Here is an 18,075-nt window from a genome sequence, read left to right as displayed (position 1 = left end):
CATAATAAATATCTGTTTTTAAAATCAACAGTGAAAGTTAATAATCTAACAGTTACAATAGCAGCAGAGGCACTAATTCATGGGCTGTGGGTGAAAATGGGAGAGGCAAGCTCCTTGTCCTGCAGCTAGTGGCGTTCTGTTACTTTCTTTGTTGGGCCTGTCCTGTAGTAGGTGACTTCTGGGTACTTCTGGGTACTCTTCTGGCTGTGTCAATCTGTTTCTCCACTTCAGCAGGTGGGTATTGTCATTGTAAGAACGCTTGATAGAGATCTTGTAGGTGTTTGTCTCTGTCTGAGGGGTTGGAGAACTGCAGTAGGTGACCTAGAAGTCACCTACTACAGGACAGGCCCAACAAAGAAAGTAACAGAATGCCACTCGCCGTAACCCAACTAAATCCTCTCCAGCACATCATCAAGGATCTACAACCTATCCTGAAGGACGACCCATCACTCTCACTTGCTTACTGACAGGCCCCCAACCTGAAGCAAATACTCACCAGCAACCACACACCACACAACAAAAACACTAACCCAGGAACCTATCCTTGCAACAAAGCCCGTTGCCAACTGTGTCCACATATCTATTCAGGAACACCATCATAGGGCCTAATCACATCAGCCACACTATCAGACGCTCGTTCACCTGCACATCTACCAACGTGATATATGCCATCCTGTGCCAGCAATGCCCCTCTGTCATGTACATTGGCCAAATCGGACAATCTCTACGTAAAAGAATAAATGGACACAAATCAGATGTCAAGAATTATAACATTCAAAAACCAGTTGGAGAACACTTCAATCTCTCTGGTCACTCGATTACAGACCTAAAAGTCGCAATATTACAACAAAAAAACTTCAAAAACAGACTCCAATGAGAGACAGCTGAATTGGAATTAATTTGCAAACTGGACACCATTAAATTACGCTTCAATAAAGACTGGGAGTGAATGTGTCATTACACAAAGTAAAAGGATTTCTCCATCTTTATTTTTCCTACCTACTGTTCCTCACATGTTCTTGTCAACTGCTGGAAGTGGCCCATCTTGATTATCACTACAAAAGGTTTTTTTTTCTCTCCTGCTGATAATAGCTCACCTTAACTGATCACTCTTGTTATAGTTTGTATGGTAACACCCATTGTTTCATGTTCTTGTGTATATAAAATCGTCCTATATTTTCCACGGCATGCATCCGATGAAGTGGGCTGTAGCCCATGAGAGCTTATGCTCAAATAAATTTGTTAGTCTCTAAGGTGCCACAAGTACTCCTGTTCTTTTCACTGTGTAAAGTAACTCAGGGCTTGTCTAGACCATGCAGCTTTTAGTGATAAGGCTGTGTCGACACAGCCTTGTTGCTAAAAGTCAGTGTGTGTAAACACTCTTTGTCAGCACTTCTGCCAACAAAATACTTCCAGCTCTGCGAGTGGCATTAGCTTTGTCAGCAGGAGAGCGCTCCTGCCAACAAAGCCACGTTCACACTGCCACTTGTGTTGACAAAATGTTTGTCTTTCGCGGGGAGGCTTTTTTAAGTACCGTGGAAAGACAAAAGTTTTGTCAACAACTCTGCAGTGTAGACATACCCCCAGGAATCCCCTCTGCTCACCTCCTCACTCCCCCTGTCTGCCACTGACTCCCCGCTCACATTCTCTGACGCACACAAACAGCCCGCGGGGAGGGGGGGTGAGGAGAGACATGGCCGACAGCTGCGGGGACCTCCGAGGCGAGGAAGGAGGTGGGATGGGGTGGAGGAAAGGAGAGGAGGAAGACTCACCTCAGGCAGCAGCAGCAAGCTGTGGAAACCTCAGGGAAGGGTCAGAGCAGGGAGGGAAAGAGGCAGGGGGGCACCACGGCCCAGGTGTCAGGCAGCAGGGATGCTTGTGCTAGGGGAGGCAATGCTTCCCCTTGCCTATTATACCCGCCGCCCACACGCTAATTGTATTGTAAAGACTGCTTTAGCTTGGCTTTTCCTACAGAAGAACAAAATAAGAACCTTCTGGGTCATGATCTGCTTTTATAAAGATCGCCACATTAAGTACCCAGTCCTGATTCCAGATTCACAAGTGTGGAGCCCGCAAAAGGGAAATACATAATCATTTGCAGGACTAGCATCATACAACTCTCAGAACTGAAGCTTAACCCAGATGCTATTGTCCTCCAAAAGATGCTTTCTGACAGATGTTCTTATCCAATTTCACTGTTGTCAAATATCCTCCCCTGGAAAGGTATGTTTGACTTAGGGCTTCTCTATACATAAAACAGTACAGCAGCACCACTGCAGCTGTGCCACTGTAACGCTTCAGTGTAGACGCTACCTATGGCAATGGGAGGGGTTCTCCCATTGGAGTAGGTAATCCAGCTCCCTGAGAGGTGGTAGCTAGGTCGACAGAAGAATTCTTCCCTTGACTTGGTGCTATTTACACAGGGACTTAGGTCAGCTTAACAACGCCACACAGGGGTGTGGACTTTTCACACCCCTGACCAACATAGTTAAACCAACCTAATCTTCTAGTGTAGACCACGCCTAAAAGTGAGAGATTCCCCCCTCCCCCGCCCAATATAGTTATTCATCTACTATTATAAACTAGTGTATGTAGATGCATCGATACTGTGTTCACTACAGCCTTGTCAAACACTGTAAAATGGTATTCATGAACATTCAGTCACATTTTGAAATGCTGTCAGTTCAGCCAAATTCATGACCCTTTTTGTTTGCTTTTTATACAGGTGGATTTTTGTTTGTATAAATTTTGGGGGAATTGCTGTTTTGTACAAATACACCTATCCACATATTAATAAGAGTGTAAAACATTTGTCAAACAATTGCAAACAGTGAAGACATTTATAAAAATAAAAATCTGCGAACAATCTGCAGATAGAAAAAAGGGTTAAATTTACTGGATAATTTACTTGGGTGGAATAAAAGACGTGCATGAAAATCCTCAAATATGTAGCTAAAGACAATGCTGTTTGCCTACATGAAACTTTACACACCTTTCAGAGAACAGTGAGATCAATGTAGTTGCACACAGGGGCATCCTGTGGATCTGTAATACTGCCTGAGGAATCTTAGTACCATAATCCAACAGACCAATACATAATATGAATGTTGGGCCCAATTCAATGCCCATTGAAGTCAATGGTTGTCTTTCAATTGACTTCCATGGGCATTGTATCAGGCCCAATATCTATCACCTGTGACTGCCGTGGATAATTTTATTCACTTCAGGTATGACCTTGCATCTTATTTATTTTAGCGATCAATATTTCTAAAGTGCCTAGCACAGCGATACTCCACTGATTTCATAGGTAGTTTTGGATACATAAAGAATTCAGGATCAGGTCCCTAATAATTAATGTTACTATAATGCCTCACCAGTTATTAATATACTACAAGTATTTTTATGCCATTCAATTGTTTAAAAAACATGCACGAGAGAACACAAACAAATGAAAATTGCTCAGTCAGAGGGCCGCAGTATTGTGTGACAAGTGGGATGCCTTTCAATGAAATGAAAGGCATGTCACACTGTGTTTTTGATGGAGGCAAGCCATGCAGCCAGTGGCAATTCACAGATGAAAAGACAGCTTGTGCTACACAGTACTCTTCACTTCACTCCCCACATGTCACAAAATGCTACAAATACATATTAGAATCATAGAATCCTAGACTATCAGGGTTGGAAGGGACCTCAGAAGGTCATCTAGTCCAACCCCCTGCTCAAAGCAGGACCAATCCCCAGCTAAATCGTCCCAGCCAGGACATTGTCAAGCCTGACCTTAAAAACCTCTAAGGAAGGAGATTCCACCACCTCCCTATGTAACGCATTCCAGTGCTTCACCACCCTCCTAGTGAAAAAGTTTTTCCTAATATTCAACCTAAACCTCCCGCACTGCAACTTGAGACCATTACTCCTTGTTCTGTCATCTGCTACCACTGAGAACAGTCTAGCTCCATCCTCTTTGGAACCTCCTTTCAGGTAGTTGAAAGCAGCTATCAAATCCCCCCTCATTCTTCTCTTCCGCAGACTAAATAATCCCAGTTCCCTCAGCCTCTCCTCACAAGTCATGTGCTCCAGCCCCCTAATCATTTTTGTTGCCCTCTGCTGAATGCTTTCCAATTTTTCCACATCCTTCTTGTAGTATGGGGCCCAAAACTGGACACAGTCCTCCAGTTGAGGCTTCACCAATGTCGAATAGAGGGGAACGATCACATCCCTCGATCTGCTGGCAATGCCCCTACTTATACATCCCAAAATGCCATTGGCCTTCTTGGCAACAAGGACACACTGTTGACTCATATCCAGCTTCTCGTCCACTGTAACCCCTAGGTCCTTTTCTGCAGAACTGCTGCCTAGCCATTCGGTCCCTAGTCTGTAGCAGTGCATGGGATTCTTCCGTCCTAAGTGCAGGACTCTGCACTTGTCTTTGTTGAACCTCATCAGATTTCTTTTGGCCCAATCCTCTAATTTGTCTAGGTCCCTCTGTATCCTATCCCTACCCTCCAGCGTATCTACCACTCCTCCCAGTTTAGTGTCATATTTGCTTTGTATGTTGTGTTATTTGGCTATACGTAATTTGCAGTTACAACAGTCACTAATGGGTAATGAAAAATGAGGGCACATATTAAATAGTGTGTATTGTCTTGCCTTCACATGTTGAGTCATCTGCTTGGAGACTGAAATTTCAGTCAGAGATAGTTTTATATGGTAAATAAAACAAATACCAATTACTAATAAAGCCATGTATGTTTGGGTTTCTGCTTATACATTATTTGTTAACTATGTTTCTCATTCTGGCTTTCTAACAAGGGCAGGGTTCCAACCAGTGACCCCAATCCTGCAACTAGCTCTCTGTGGGAGAGTCCTATGCACGGAGAGCCTGCACGGAGCTCTATTTACTTCAGTGAAATCCTGTATTGCTGTAGAGTCCACATGGAACTGCTTGCAGGATCTAGACAAGAATTAGAGTCACATTCACCACTGATGTTAGTGGTTGTAACTCGGCTGAAGTCCATGGAAATTCTCCCACTTATTTTAAGAGTCCATTTGGACCCTAGATTTATATACATTCATGACTATAAGCTTCTACCTCTACTTGTACATGTATTAATTCATCTTGAATGTACACCCTTCTGGAAGAAATCCCTTCAAGTTTAGTTTATTTTCTAAATATTAAATTCCTTTTAGTGTTTGTGAAAGAAGCCAGGTTGACATATCTACAAACTGAAAGTCTCTATTTCTCCACAGGACAGATGCAACACTGTTGGTGAATGTGCAAACTTCCCCACACTGCTCTAACAATGTGCCTCAACACTGATATGAAGAGATCACCTCTAGAAGAGAGAAGGTAGTATATTTAAGTGTCCAAGTCGAGTCAATTTCTGCCCTTTCTGCTGAGACTGCAAGCAGGGATGTTAATTAGTGCCATCTGTGATGGTGGTTTTTGTGTTGTGAACACCTGTCAGCTAGAAAATATACAGAGACCACAACTCATTTCTCATATGCCAATCAGCATTAGAAATGACTGTCCATCACTGATGGCTTAGTCTGTATTTGAATCAATGATCTAGATGAGAATATCCCTACATTCTGTTAAAGCTGTCAATCCCCTAAGCCTTCCAATCTCCTAAAATACCTTTTTTAATGGCAGTTACCATAAGTAATCAGACACCCAAACTTTCCATAGCCTTAGTTTTTTCTGACTGAGAAACCAAGGCAAGATTGCCTTAATATTAAGAACTCTGTGTTCAAAATAACATTTTAAAGACATTTTCATATAGCTTGTTTAGAAAACCCAGCTCTTTTGACTTGGTTTTAAAACAATTTGTATTGACACAGAAAATCTGTTGTAGCATACTGGGACTGTGGGATGTACAAATCTAAAAGCAGGAGGAGAATAGAGAAAAATAGAAGCAACTGGCACAAATGAACCGAGTGTGCCAACTCGCAAATGTGAAACCTAGGAATATTGCTGAAATGGCAGGTGTGGAAGTTAGATGAGTCTTTTGAACTGATATAACTCATGAGGCCACTTGTGCAGCTGAAAAGCTTGATTCTTTGTGAATTTAGTAACGCTATAAGGTAATATATTTTCAAGAAGGAAGTTTTCTTGAATAACTTCTCTATTGTATTTGTCATAAGCAACATTTTTTGTCAACATCAATCAATGTAAATGATTTTCTCACCACTTTCTTATAAATATAATTAGTGTGGCCAATGCAGAGAAAATTCCAGTCACCACTTGATTTTCCATTTGTCTCTGTGCTTACACTAAATTTGGTTTTGAAAAAATATAAATTCAATTTTTCTGCTTCTCCCCCACAACACCATGCTTCAGAGATCCCACATGATGTTTATAAGGGTGGCTGAATAATGAAGAAATAGCTTGGTGAATGTATTTGTGAATAAACATCTCAGATACAAATCACTGCTCTGTATTAGGCCGTACTAATCACTGTTTGCAAATGTTCTTATAACCACTGAAATGTACTCATGAAAATATTTTTGAATTCTGAAAATTTAATTAATTTGTACTGGAATTGCTATTCACTATTATGAATCCATCATTCTCATGTTAAAAAAGTGGCACTCCTCCAAACATACCATGCGATCAGTTACACTGTGAATAGTAAATAGGTAGCTCAAGGGAACAGTTTGAGAACAACCCATAGTCTGAACATTATTAATCCAAACTATCTGGTGAATACTTAAAATGTAGGGCTAAATTCTCCACTACTGCCAACTGGTGCATTGCCATTGGAACTGTGCCAGTTTGCACCAGCAAAACAGCTGGCCCAATGGGTGTATTCACATAAATCAAGAATAGTTTCTGAAAAATTTTTGAACAACACAATGTTTAAATGTATCATATTTTTGGTTTAACAAATTCCATTGGCCATTTCCATAATTTACTGCCCTTGTGCATTTAACAGAAATGAAGTCCTTCTTTATGACATACAAAAAACTAGAGGTGCTTCTTGACCCATCACCCCAAACAGTGCAATAGCTTTAAACTGAAAGCTATTTTCTAGCCCAGTGGTTCTCAACAAGGGACATGCATGCCCTTGGGGGTACACAGAGGTCTTCTAGGGGGTACATCAACTCCTCTAGATACTTGCCTAGTTTTACAACGGGCTACACAAAAAGTATAGTGAAGTCAGTACAAACTAAAATTTCGTACAGACACTGATTTGTTTACATACTGTTCTATATACTATGCACTGAAATGTCAGTACAATATCTATATCCCAGTTGATTTATTTTATAATTATATGGTAAAAATGAGAAAGTAAGCAATGTTTCAGTAATAGTGTGCTGTGCCACTTCTGAATTTTTATGTCTGATTTTGTAAGCGAGCAGTTTTTAAGTGAGGTGAAACTTGGGAGTATGCAAGACAAATCAGACTCCTGAAAGGGGTACAGTAGCCTGGAAAGGTTGAGAGCCACTATTCTAGCCCATACAAACTACCATGATGAATTCTCTACTCTCAAGCTTATTATACAATATTGCCAAAAGAATGTTTCCCTTTGACATGTCCAAGTTTATACAGCTTCCATCCTTTTACTAGTAAGTGGTTGTATGGTTGAGTTTCTTGTGAATCACTACTGTGGAGAATATGCGACAGTTATGGCCACAAAACAAAACAAAACAAATTGAAATGAAGATAAAGACCACATCCTCTACTTTTAATTAAAAAGCCTTTATAATCATGACAAATATTTCATTAGTTAATGTTGAGCCTTATTCATAGATTATAAAGATGAAAGGGACCGTTGTAATCATCTAGTCTGACCTTCTGTATATAACAGACCATAAAACCTCCTTGAATGAATTCCTGTTTGAACTACAGCATACTTTTAGAACTGTGGTTTTCAACCTTTTTTCATTTGCGGACCCCTAAAAAATTTCAAATGAAGCTTTTGGAAATTTTAGACATAGTCTAAGTTGAAAGTTGAAAGTCTGAGTTGAAAACCACTGCTTTAGAAGAACTGTTCAAGGAAGAATTCAGCACAAGGGTGGGCAAACTATGGCCCGTGGGCCACATCCAGGAAACAGGGAGCAGGGGGTTGGAAGAGGAGGTCCCAGGGGGTCGGGGATGACAGGGAGCCGGGGGGGGTTGGATAGGGGGTGGGGTCCTGGGGGAGGTTAGGGGAGGGGGGTCCCGGGAGGGGGCGGTCAGGGAACAAGGAGTGGGGGGGTTGGATGGGTGGGAGGTTCTGAGGGGGGCAGTCGGGTGCAGGAAGTGGGAGGGGTCAGATAGGAGGCGGGGGGCAGGCTGTTTGGGGAGGCACAGCCTCCCTACCTGGCCCTCCATACCATTTTGCAACCCCGATGTGGCCCTAGGGCCAAAAAGTCCACCCCTGATCCAGCACAATCCTTGGCAAGTTGTTCCAAATCGTTAATTATCCTTATATTTAAAAATGCGTGCCCTATTTCCAATCTAACTTTGTCTAACTTCAATTTTCAGCATTGGGTCTTGTTATACTTTTTTTCCCATTAGATTGAAGAGCCCTTTATTATCAAATTTCTGCTCCCTATGTAGGTACCTAAAGACTGTTATCATGTTATCCCTTAGCCTTCTCTTGGTTAAGCTAAACAGATTGAGCTCTGTGAGTCTTTCACTTTAAGGCATGTTGTGCAGTCCTTTAATCATTTTTGTGGTACCTTCTCTGAACCATCTCCAATTTACCAAACATCCTTCTTGACCGGTGGATACTTAAGAGTTAAGCATGTACTTAAGTACTTTTCTGAACAGAAATCCTTTTCTGAATCATCCCTAAAAGCTGAGAGGATGCATGTGCACATAAAACAAAAATAAAAACAAAAAATATCCCACCACCAACAACAACCCTGCACATTGACAGGTTTCAGAGTAGCAGCCAAGTTAGTCTGTATTCGCAAAAAGAAAAGGAGTACTTGTGGCACCTTAGAGACTAACCAATTTATTTGAGCATAAGCTTTTGTGAGCTACAGGTCACTTCACCGGAATGCATCCTATGAAGTGAGCTGTAGCTCATAAAAGCTTATGCTCAAATAAATTGGTTAGTCTCTAAGGTGCCACAAGTCCTCCTGCACATTGAATACTCTTTGAAGGTTCCATGAAAAAAACAATAGCCTAGAAAATGTCTTGCAGCTACTATAGGGCCATACAAATTTGTCTAGGTAGATGTGCTGAAAATAATGCAGTTTCCTGATGTGCAACTGTGTTCGAGACACATAATTAAGCAAAATGACTTGCCCTTTTCTTGTCTGCCTAGCTTTATGTGTCAATTTTAGTCTACAATGATTTTTTTCCAGTGGAATTATATATACCTTTGAAAATAAAATAGTAATTTGTACCTTATTACAATATTTATGTATTCCTGAAAACAATGTTGCACAAGACAGATATTCCATATCTTCAAGAGATCTATCTCCCATGAATGTGCAGGGATTTTATGCAGGTAAATGCCATGCCAGAAGTTGCATATGTCCTGCACTCTGATGGAGAATAAACCTCTATGTGTTCAATGAACAGAAGAATATGTTCTCATGGACTACCAGAAAGACAGTCTACTACAAACTGGATTGCTTTGCCTGTCCTCATTGTCACTATATACCCAATGTGATAAACTAATTGGAAGCCATTTTATATAGTCAACAAATTTCTGTGTATAGTTCACAAACTTCAAGTGGTAATTATTTATGATCATTATTAAAAGATAGAATAATCTATACATTATGATATTATTTTGTTTTCTCTGAACTGTTCTGGGCAGCTATGTCTGAAGGTGACACTGCAAGAGAACAGAAATGGCTTAGAGTATCAGAGAAGGACTATGGAGACTCTAATTTCTAGGTTACCTATTTGAATCCAGACTAGGTCGGTACTGCCTGAAGAATACTGCTATCTGACAGCCGCTGAGTGGTTATGTCAAATGAATTGGTGATCTCATTTCATTTCCTTGTGCCCAGGTGTCTACAATGATCTGAGGCATTGGGGGCCAAAGATTGATTTGACATGAGAAGGGAACAGTTGTCCAACTCCCAGGGGTGCTCCACCCAGGTCTTAAGCTCTTTGGAAAGTCAGTATGATGGAAGTTTGCACTGGTACTGCCTGTGCATTTTGGAAGAAATGTGTACACTTTTCAGAGTCCTATGTAGAGGGTGGTGCCAAGCCATAATGCCACAACCCACAATCTGCCCCAAGCGTGGTGTGCATAGGGGTTGTATATGTGGTACATACCGCAAGGATGGTGTAGATTCTGTTGCACTAGCCCTGCTCTGTGAGCTGGTATGGAAGCAAATATGAAGAAGCCCCTGTTCACAGGGACTGGTACTGAGAGTGGCCTTTGTGTTGGTTATGCAAAGTAGAAAGGTGCTTTGCATGCCACAGGCATTGGGAAGGGGAAGAGGGAAGCGTTCTCACAATCTAGATAGATCTCAGTGAATGCATAGGATATTAAACTGTAGAAAAGTAAAGGCAATGCTGTTCCTGAACAGTAATTTCACCTTAAAAGGGTGAGGGAGGGAAGATTTTCATACTTTATAAATTGGTATTCTATAGTTCTTCTGGGAAAGAGCTCAACAAATATGTACTTGTGCAACTAAATATAATTTATATTTTAATTGGGTTTAGAGACAATCTTTAGAGACATTTTGTGTGTGTGTGCGCACACGTGCAAAAGGGAGTAATGAAAGCTGAGTAATCTGAAAAATGATCCCTTGATACTGCAGAAGAATTTATCACACTGTGAAACAGAATTAGTTCAACATTTCCAAAAGTATCACCCTGGATATCAGAAAAATATCCTGCAAGAAGCACTCCTTGTCAGTCAATAAGGTATTTTAAAAAGTGATAGCTAATTAAAAGTTCTTGCATGTAATGAGTGAAATTGCTACCATGAAAAGTCTCCTATATCATGATTTAAAAAAAAAAAACAAAATAACAAATAACTTTAATAATCTATTCTCTTTCCCAAGAGGGAAGATAACTCTCATTAATGTTAACGGGAGTTACATATGCACATAGAAGTAGAACAGATTCCTGAGGGGCAGATCCACAAATGGTGTAAACTGGCGTAGCTCCACTGAAGTCAATGGAGCTATGACAACTTACACCAGATGAGGAGCTGCCCCTTCCTGTGTATTTTCACTCTGATCTGTCACAAAATATAATCATATCTACTAGCATCCAAGAATTTTAGTATCTCAGGTTCCACCCTGTACATCAGTTTGTTTTTTTCATCTGTGACAGGGCACAAAATGAACTGCAAATGTCAGGTCATTGTTCCCTGCTCTAACATTTTTCAAAATGGCAGCACTTTCATGTTTCGTATGTCCAGGTTAATCCAATTCACCTTTGAATGTGACATTTGCAAGTCTAACTGATGATTTCTTTCTTTCATGATGGCAATATATGTTTTCAACTGTTTACATCTGGCCAGACCTTTGAGCACAAAGTTGCCTATTTAGTTCATTAATTTAAAGGGAATCATAAATCAGATTTACATATGGATTTACTTGGCTAAATGTATTAACCGGTGTGCTGCGATGACAAAAAATCAGGTTTGTCATTTACTATGTAAAAAATTGGTGTTCAGCAGCATGACTGGACAATAGAAATGTCACAGTATTGGATTGAAAGGGCTTGCTTCTTGTACAAGTTAGCTGTGGATATAAATTTGGTTGTATTTGACAAAACCAATGGTCTAGCTATGAACCAGTGCTTCCAGTTTTAAATAGTGTGATCTTACAATTCCTTCACTTACTAGTTTAAAGTTAATTAAACTTGTTGAAAACAAATTGTCTCTATACAGTAAGACTTTTACTTATGTTCATATAGTAGTAACACTTTACTGAATATTAGAACTGCGGGCCTGTCAACTAGCATGGACCTCTATACACTTACTTCATTGCAAAACATTTCTGTAAAATATATTCGAGCAATGCCTTCAGGATTCAGTCCTCTATGTGTATAGTCCCAGAAATTAATTTATAGTATTAATACAGAACAAATATAGTGCCAAATCCTGGAGTTCTTGTTCAATTTTGACTCTGTTCTCACTCAGCTAAAACTCTCATTGACATCAGTGACTGTTCTGCCTGAATAAAAACTAAGCAGCCCCTCAGGATTTGTCTCATAGAAAATCTGTACACTTCATAACAGAACTGGCAGTCTCTCTTTAAGAATGATTTTTATACCATGATTAACTTCAGCTCTAGATTCTCACATTAATTACCTTTTTAATTCGAAATTAAAGTCTAAAATGCAAGAAGGAGAAATCTTTCCATGTATGAGAAGTAAAGGGACAGGGTCAAACCTAAGAGTCTTGGGCATGTCTAACTGTGCCAGTCCTTCTCCTCTGAACTTAAATAAGGTCTGATACTTCACCACATCTAGTCTGTCGCTTGAACACAAGCTGGGACACTATCTAACAGTCTGTTCAGCGCTAACTTCCCTGGTTGAAGAGAAACACTATTCAGATCCCACAGTGGTGGAGTGTGTGTATGGGGGGGAGACTGCATTATTTTCCATTTATTTTTTCAAGAAAGCTAGGTTACTAATAACAAAACAATTGCTGTTGGTATCCCTGGGGTGGAGTTGACTTGCCCGGAGAAACAAGGCAAACAAATAGTCTATCACAATCTAATTGTTCAAATTTAGCGTCAAGGACTCCGTCTCTCCTTAGTGGAAAGCATTCCTCTACATTAGTCAGTTAGATGGTCGCTGCTAGTGACCTAGGAGCAAGAGAACCACGTAAATGACAAACCCGTGTAGCACGCCATGCAGTGGTGTTTCAGCTTGCCGCCAGAAGCTTATGGCTGGCTCTCTGGGTGTGGGGGAAAGAGCGGCTAAAAGGGGTGGGAAGGAAAATCCACTAGCCTGATTCTAAGTGCGCTGCTTTTCCATACTTACCTTCTGTATGTACTGCGGATACATAGGTCCAGTTGTAGCGTTTGACGATATCAAGCATGGCCCTGGCTTGCAGAGTGTCGGAAGGGACCACCCTCAAGAAGTATTTGTATAAAGTTTTGTCGCTCAGGTCGATGCTCGTTGCAGAATAAGCGATCTGGGGGATGTCAAAGAGCTGGAGCAGGTTTTGAACTTGGATAGCAACCGAGCTGGAGCCTGGACCAATCACCCCAGCAATGGGTTTTTTGGTCCTGCTCTGATGTTGGGGTAGAGAGTCAGGCACACATCTACTGATCCCTTCTTTCTCATCTCTTATGGAGATCAGGGAGTCTCTTATGAACTCAATGCTCTGCTCGAGTGCTACGGAAGAGTGCCAGCAGGAATCTCTGATTTCACTGCCCAGCGTGATGTTGGGCAGCAGGACTGGGTCTGAGTTAATTTTATCCAAAGTGTGAAACATGGCTTCGACTCTCTGGATGCCATATTGCTCTCTGATCTCCCCACACTTCCTCTCCGGCACTTTCTCGGCCGGCGGTTGGTGATGGACCGAGAAGAGGGCACCTATAATGACATCTCCGTCCATTCTGGCTACCGATCGCTGCGAGGAAGCCCCCGACAGCAGCATCTTCCTGCCAGTGTTTTTGGGGAGAATATCCATCTCCAGGAAGATAGCAGGGAAAAACACCAGCACCACTCCAATCATTTTGTTACAGGATGTCATCCAAATGCAGGTTACAAATTTCATGGGCTCCTCCTGTCTGCACATTGTTAAAGGAAATACCAGCCTCTCGCCCGTCACTTGTCAAGTGGCTCTAAATCCCACTACGGCATAGCCTTAAACAAATGGCTCTCAGGTGCAAAAGGAGTCATCGTAGTACTGAAGTGTATCCTGTTGACATAGGAAGAAGGAATAACACACATTTGTTAGAGAAAACTGTCAGGGCAGCAATCAGTAAAAATCAGTTTAATCTTAAAAGGGTTTGGAGAATTAAATATTTTTGTCAGTGTGCAAATCAGAAGAGGTTCTCAAATGTAAGTTTCAAGGAAGAATATATACATAGACACACAGATGTGTTTAAGACAAGGAGGCGGCTGCCTGTACCTTTGAAACTAATGATAGAATAGCTGACAGGTTTTAAAACTTTTGTAAGCCAGTTAATCAGATAAAAATCTTATCATCGCCTCAGTGGTCGCCATATCAGAAAGGAGGGGAGAGGGTTTCCTTCACTCATTGTCATTTAAAAACATCATTTGGATGTGAAGACTTCACTTTCAAAAAAAAGAAAGAGAGAGAGAGAAATCCGCCTTTCCAGTGAAGGAAAATGTCATTTAAAGGTCAGAGGAGAAAAAAAATAAATCCATTACAGCTTACGTTAACTTTTTGGGGTTAAGGGGAAAATTCCACAAGAGACACATATATGAAAGCCGGGGGAAATACATATTAGTTACTAAGGCAACCACAGATAAAGTAGTGATGTGCTTTCTTGGCACGCCTGCCTTGCCTGCAGACTTTGGGCACCCAGAGGTGTGGAGCCAGGCGGTTCCAGCTGAAGTAGCTGAATGCGGTTTAAAGGTGATCGGGTGCCGAGAGGGAAGGCAGGCGGACTGACTTGCTGAGCCGGGCTTGGGCGCCCCGATGCAAGGCAAGGCTGGCTCTGGTTTCAGCACCCAGGACAGCGCACAGGAGAGCCAGACCCCGCTACAACCCGCCCTGGCCCTTTACCTCCTGCCACGGCGACTCGCCTTCCCCCTAAACTTCTCCGCCTTTGGGGCTGCTACCGCAGCCAAGATCGCGCACGCTGTCACGACCCCCCCCCCAACACACAGACAGACAAACCCCCCGCTTGCGGCAGCCCATCCTTCCCGAATGGCTTCGCCTGCCAGAATGAGGTCCGGGGGGGAGGGAGGTCTCTTGAGCATCGCGCCAGGGCTTCGCCCCTCGGGTCTCTCCCCCTTTCCTGAAGGATGGAGAAAGGGGACGAGGGAGAACGAGAGTGGGGAAGATCCTCTGAGGAGCCACCAGTCCCGATTCTCCTTCCCGATCCTACGGCCACACACAAGAGGCGTCTCAAACTGGCCCGAAAGCCAGACAGACCTGGAATGTGTCGCCTGAGTGTCTTTTGTCTGGATCTTTTATCTGCAGCGTTATACCTTAAAGCTTGGTCTATTTGTAGGATTAAACTTGAGACGTACCTGAATCAGTGAGACAGTTCGCTCCTTCCTTGGTCAAAGCAGTCATTGGCAGTTCTCCTGCTAACATGAGCTTTAGCACTAATACAGTCAGATGGGAGGATATGGGCTGTACGCTAGTGCCCTCTTTCTTCAACACTGTTTTACCGCAAGAAAAAACAAAACAAAACAAAACAAAACAAAACAAAAAAAACAGGTCATTCAAGGCTCATCCATTATCTCATACATAAAGATCAGTCATTTCTCCCCCTCCTTAATTTCTTTAGCTATTGTCTGGTTATCAAGAAAAGAAATATAGCCCAGAAAACAGCCTTGCTGGAGAATTGTGTTTTGTCTGACTTTCAGCTACCGTAATTCATTACCTCCTTGTCACATAAACAAATGAAAACAGAGTATGATGCGTGGAGCGGGTGGGGGGAACCTGATTCAAATGTATTTGATGTAGATAAATGTGCAAGTCTGACTCGTTTGGAAGGTTTCTTAATGTCTGCTGTTGAAATAAAAACTAGTGGAACAAGATAAATCAGTTGTAAAGAGAAAGAAATTGAGATTCCAGTTTTCAGGTCAAGATAAATCTAAATCAAGCACGTTAGAGTCATGGCAGATTAAAATAATGCCAGACTGAATAATCATAATTCAGACGACCGGCTTGCATCACCGCCACCAGTCTGGGGTGTTTTAGTTTACTGTGTGGAAGTTAAAGTTAGATCTTTAGCCCTCAGGGAACTCTATATCTGTGGAGGCTGGAATTTGTCCGGTTTTTTTAAAAAAGACAAGGACATGTGTTTAACTACTGAACATTCAGATACTGTTTCATGGTGAATACTGTTTAATTGGTTTCTTTTTCCTGTGTAATATCTGCTCTTTCCCATTGGCACAGCTGATTATGTACTATGTTGCCTATTTATTTGTGACACATTCATTGTTAAAGACCTAATATAACATATAAATGCAACCACTACAAACCTTGGTACACACTTTTTGCTATCATTTATGACAGTAAGAGCAAATGAGTTATATAAAATAATAACCGATCATGTGCTGTGTTAACAAATCAGGAAGCAATAAATTAAGGAATGGCAGAATCCTTGAGTCAGAGGCTCATGGCTGCTTTCCCTTCCAGGTATATCTGTAAGGTTTCATGTGTGTGCCCATATAAGGGTATATATACACACACTCGACATTACACAGGCACCTGTAGTGACTATTATTCGAGTTGCATGCAGATTTGCACTTAAAAAACAGTAATAAATTCCTTTAGTTTCACACTTGAATAATTCAATGTAGTCTCCAATTTTGGCACAATAAGCTTTCAAAAGACAACTGGTCTATTTATATACCTGTTTAAGTAAAATATTTGCTACCACTAACTTTGACAGAGGAAACACTTTAAAATGCTACCTGTTTTAAATATTGCCCTGTTCTCCTCAACACTCCTTTGAGTTCCTCCAGCTGAACAATCACAGACCCCCATAAATGCCAGACTTTACACAGACACACACTTTGATGATATTTCAGACACAGATTATGCCTGAACCTTTTACAAAGACTTATTCCTCTAAGGCCTGGTCTATGCTACCGGGTTAGGTCAAATTTAGCTGCGTTAGGTCAATTTTAAAATGAATGCATCCACTCAACCAACCCCGTTCCATCAACTTAAAGGGCTCTTAAAATTGACTTCTGTACTCCACCCCGGCGAGGGGAGTAGCGCTAAAATTGACCTTGCTGGGTTGAATTTGGGTAGTGCGGATGCAAATTGATGGTATTGTCCTCCGGGAGCTATCCCAGAGTGCTCCATTTTGACCGCTCTGGACAGCACTTTGAACCCCGATGCACTAGCCAGGTATACAGGAAAAGCCCCAGGGAACTTTTGAATTTCATTTCCTGTTTGGTCAGCGTGGCGAACTCAGCAGCACAGGTGACCATGCCATCTCTCCAGAATAGCAAATGAGTTCCAGCATGGACTGAAAGAGAGACACTGGATCTGATTGCTGTATGAGGAGAAGCATCTGTGCAGGCAGAACTCTGATCAAAAAGAATAAATGCAAATATATTTGCCAAAATCTCATAGAGCATGTTGGAGAAAGGCTACAACAGGGACACACAGCAGTGCTATGTGAAAGTCAAGGAGCTGAGGCAAGCCTACCAAAAGACAAAGGAGGCAAACGGTCCCTCTGGGTCAGAGCCCCACACATGCCACTTCTATGATCAGCTGCATGCCATTCTAGGAGGGGACCCTACCACTACCCCACCACTGTCTGTGGACACCTGCAAGGGGGGAGTCTTACGCAACAGGGAGGAGGATTTTGTGGAGGAGGAGGAGGAGAATGTGCAGCAGGCAAGTGGTGAATCCATTCTCCCTGGCAGCCAAGACCTTTTCATCACCCTGGAGCCAATACCCTCCCAAGGCGAGATCCCCGACCCTGAAGCTGGAGAAGGCACCTCTGGTGAGTACACATTTGTAACTACAGTACAGGGTTTAAAAGCAATAGTGTTTAATGTTTCATTTGCCCTGAAGAATTGGGATGCATTCACGGCCAGTACAGCTACTGGAAAAGTTTTTTCACATGTCTGGGGATGGAGTGGGAATCCTCTAGGGACATCTCCATGAAGCTCTCCTGGAGGTACTCTGAAAGTATTCTGGAATCATTGCAGCACAAAGGATTGCAGCGAATGGTCCTGGGTTTTGGTCGCATTCAAGCAACATTCAGTCTATATCTTTCTGTGTTAGCCTCAGGAGAGTGATATCATTCATGGCCACCTGGTTGAAATAGGGGAATTTTTGTAAGGGAACAGTAAAAGGATCCTGTTCATGCTGGGCTGTTTACGCTTGGCTAAAAGGGATCATCCCAGAGAAGAGCCACGCGGTGGGGTGTGGGGAGGTGTGTGCTGCATATCCACCTGAAAACCGCAGCCCCTCCTTTTAAATGTGAAACCCAACCCACCGCTTGCAATGGGAAAGGATGGCGCTGCAGTTTGAAATCATTCCC

General features: G+C 42.0%; 1 protein-coding gene across 6 annotated transcripts in view; it reads right to left on the bottom strand.

The window, feature by feature from the left end:
• Positions 1–15,190, bottom strand: part of GRM1 (glutamate metabotropic receptor 1) — a 339,475-nt gene extending 324,285 nt beyond the window's left edge. For 4 of the 6 annotated variants that reach the window (XM_073337558.1, XM_073337560.1, XM_073337555.2 and 1 more), the window contains exons 1-2: positions 15,089–15,190; positions 12,899–13,784 (exon numbers count right to left, since the gene is read on the bottom strand). In XM_073337558.1, the coding sequence (XP_073193659.1) occupies positions 12,899–13,661 (763 nt within the window). In that variant the 5' untranslated portion in view covers positions 13,662–13,784; positions 15,089–15,190. The other 2 variants (XM_073337556.2, XM_073337557.2) reach the window with 2 other exon arrangements.
• Between the last annotated feature and the right edge of the window lie 2,885 nt (positions 15,191–18,075).

This window comes from Lepidochelys kempii, chromosome 3, assembly GCF_965140285.1.
Source record: "Lepidochelys kempii isolate rLepKem1 chromosome 3, rLepKem1.hap1, whole genome shotgun sequence".
Taxonomy (NCBI): Eukaryota; Metazoa; Chordata; order Testudines; family Cheloniidae; genus Lepidochelys; species Lepidochelys kempii.
This window is presented reverse-complemented; position numbering and strand designations above follow the sequence as displayed.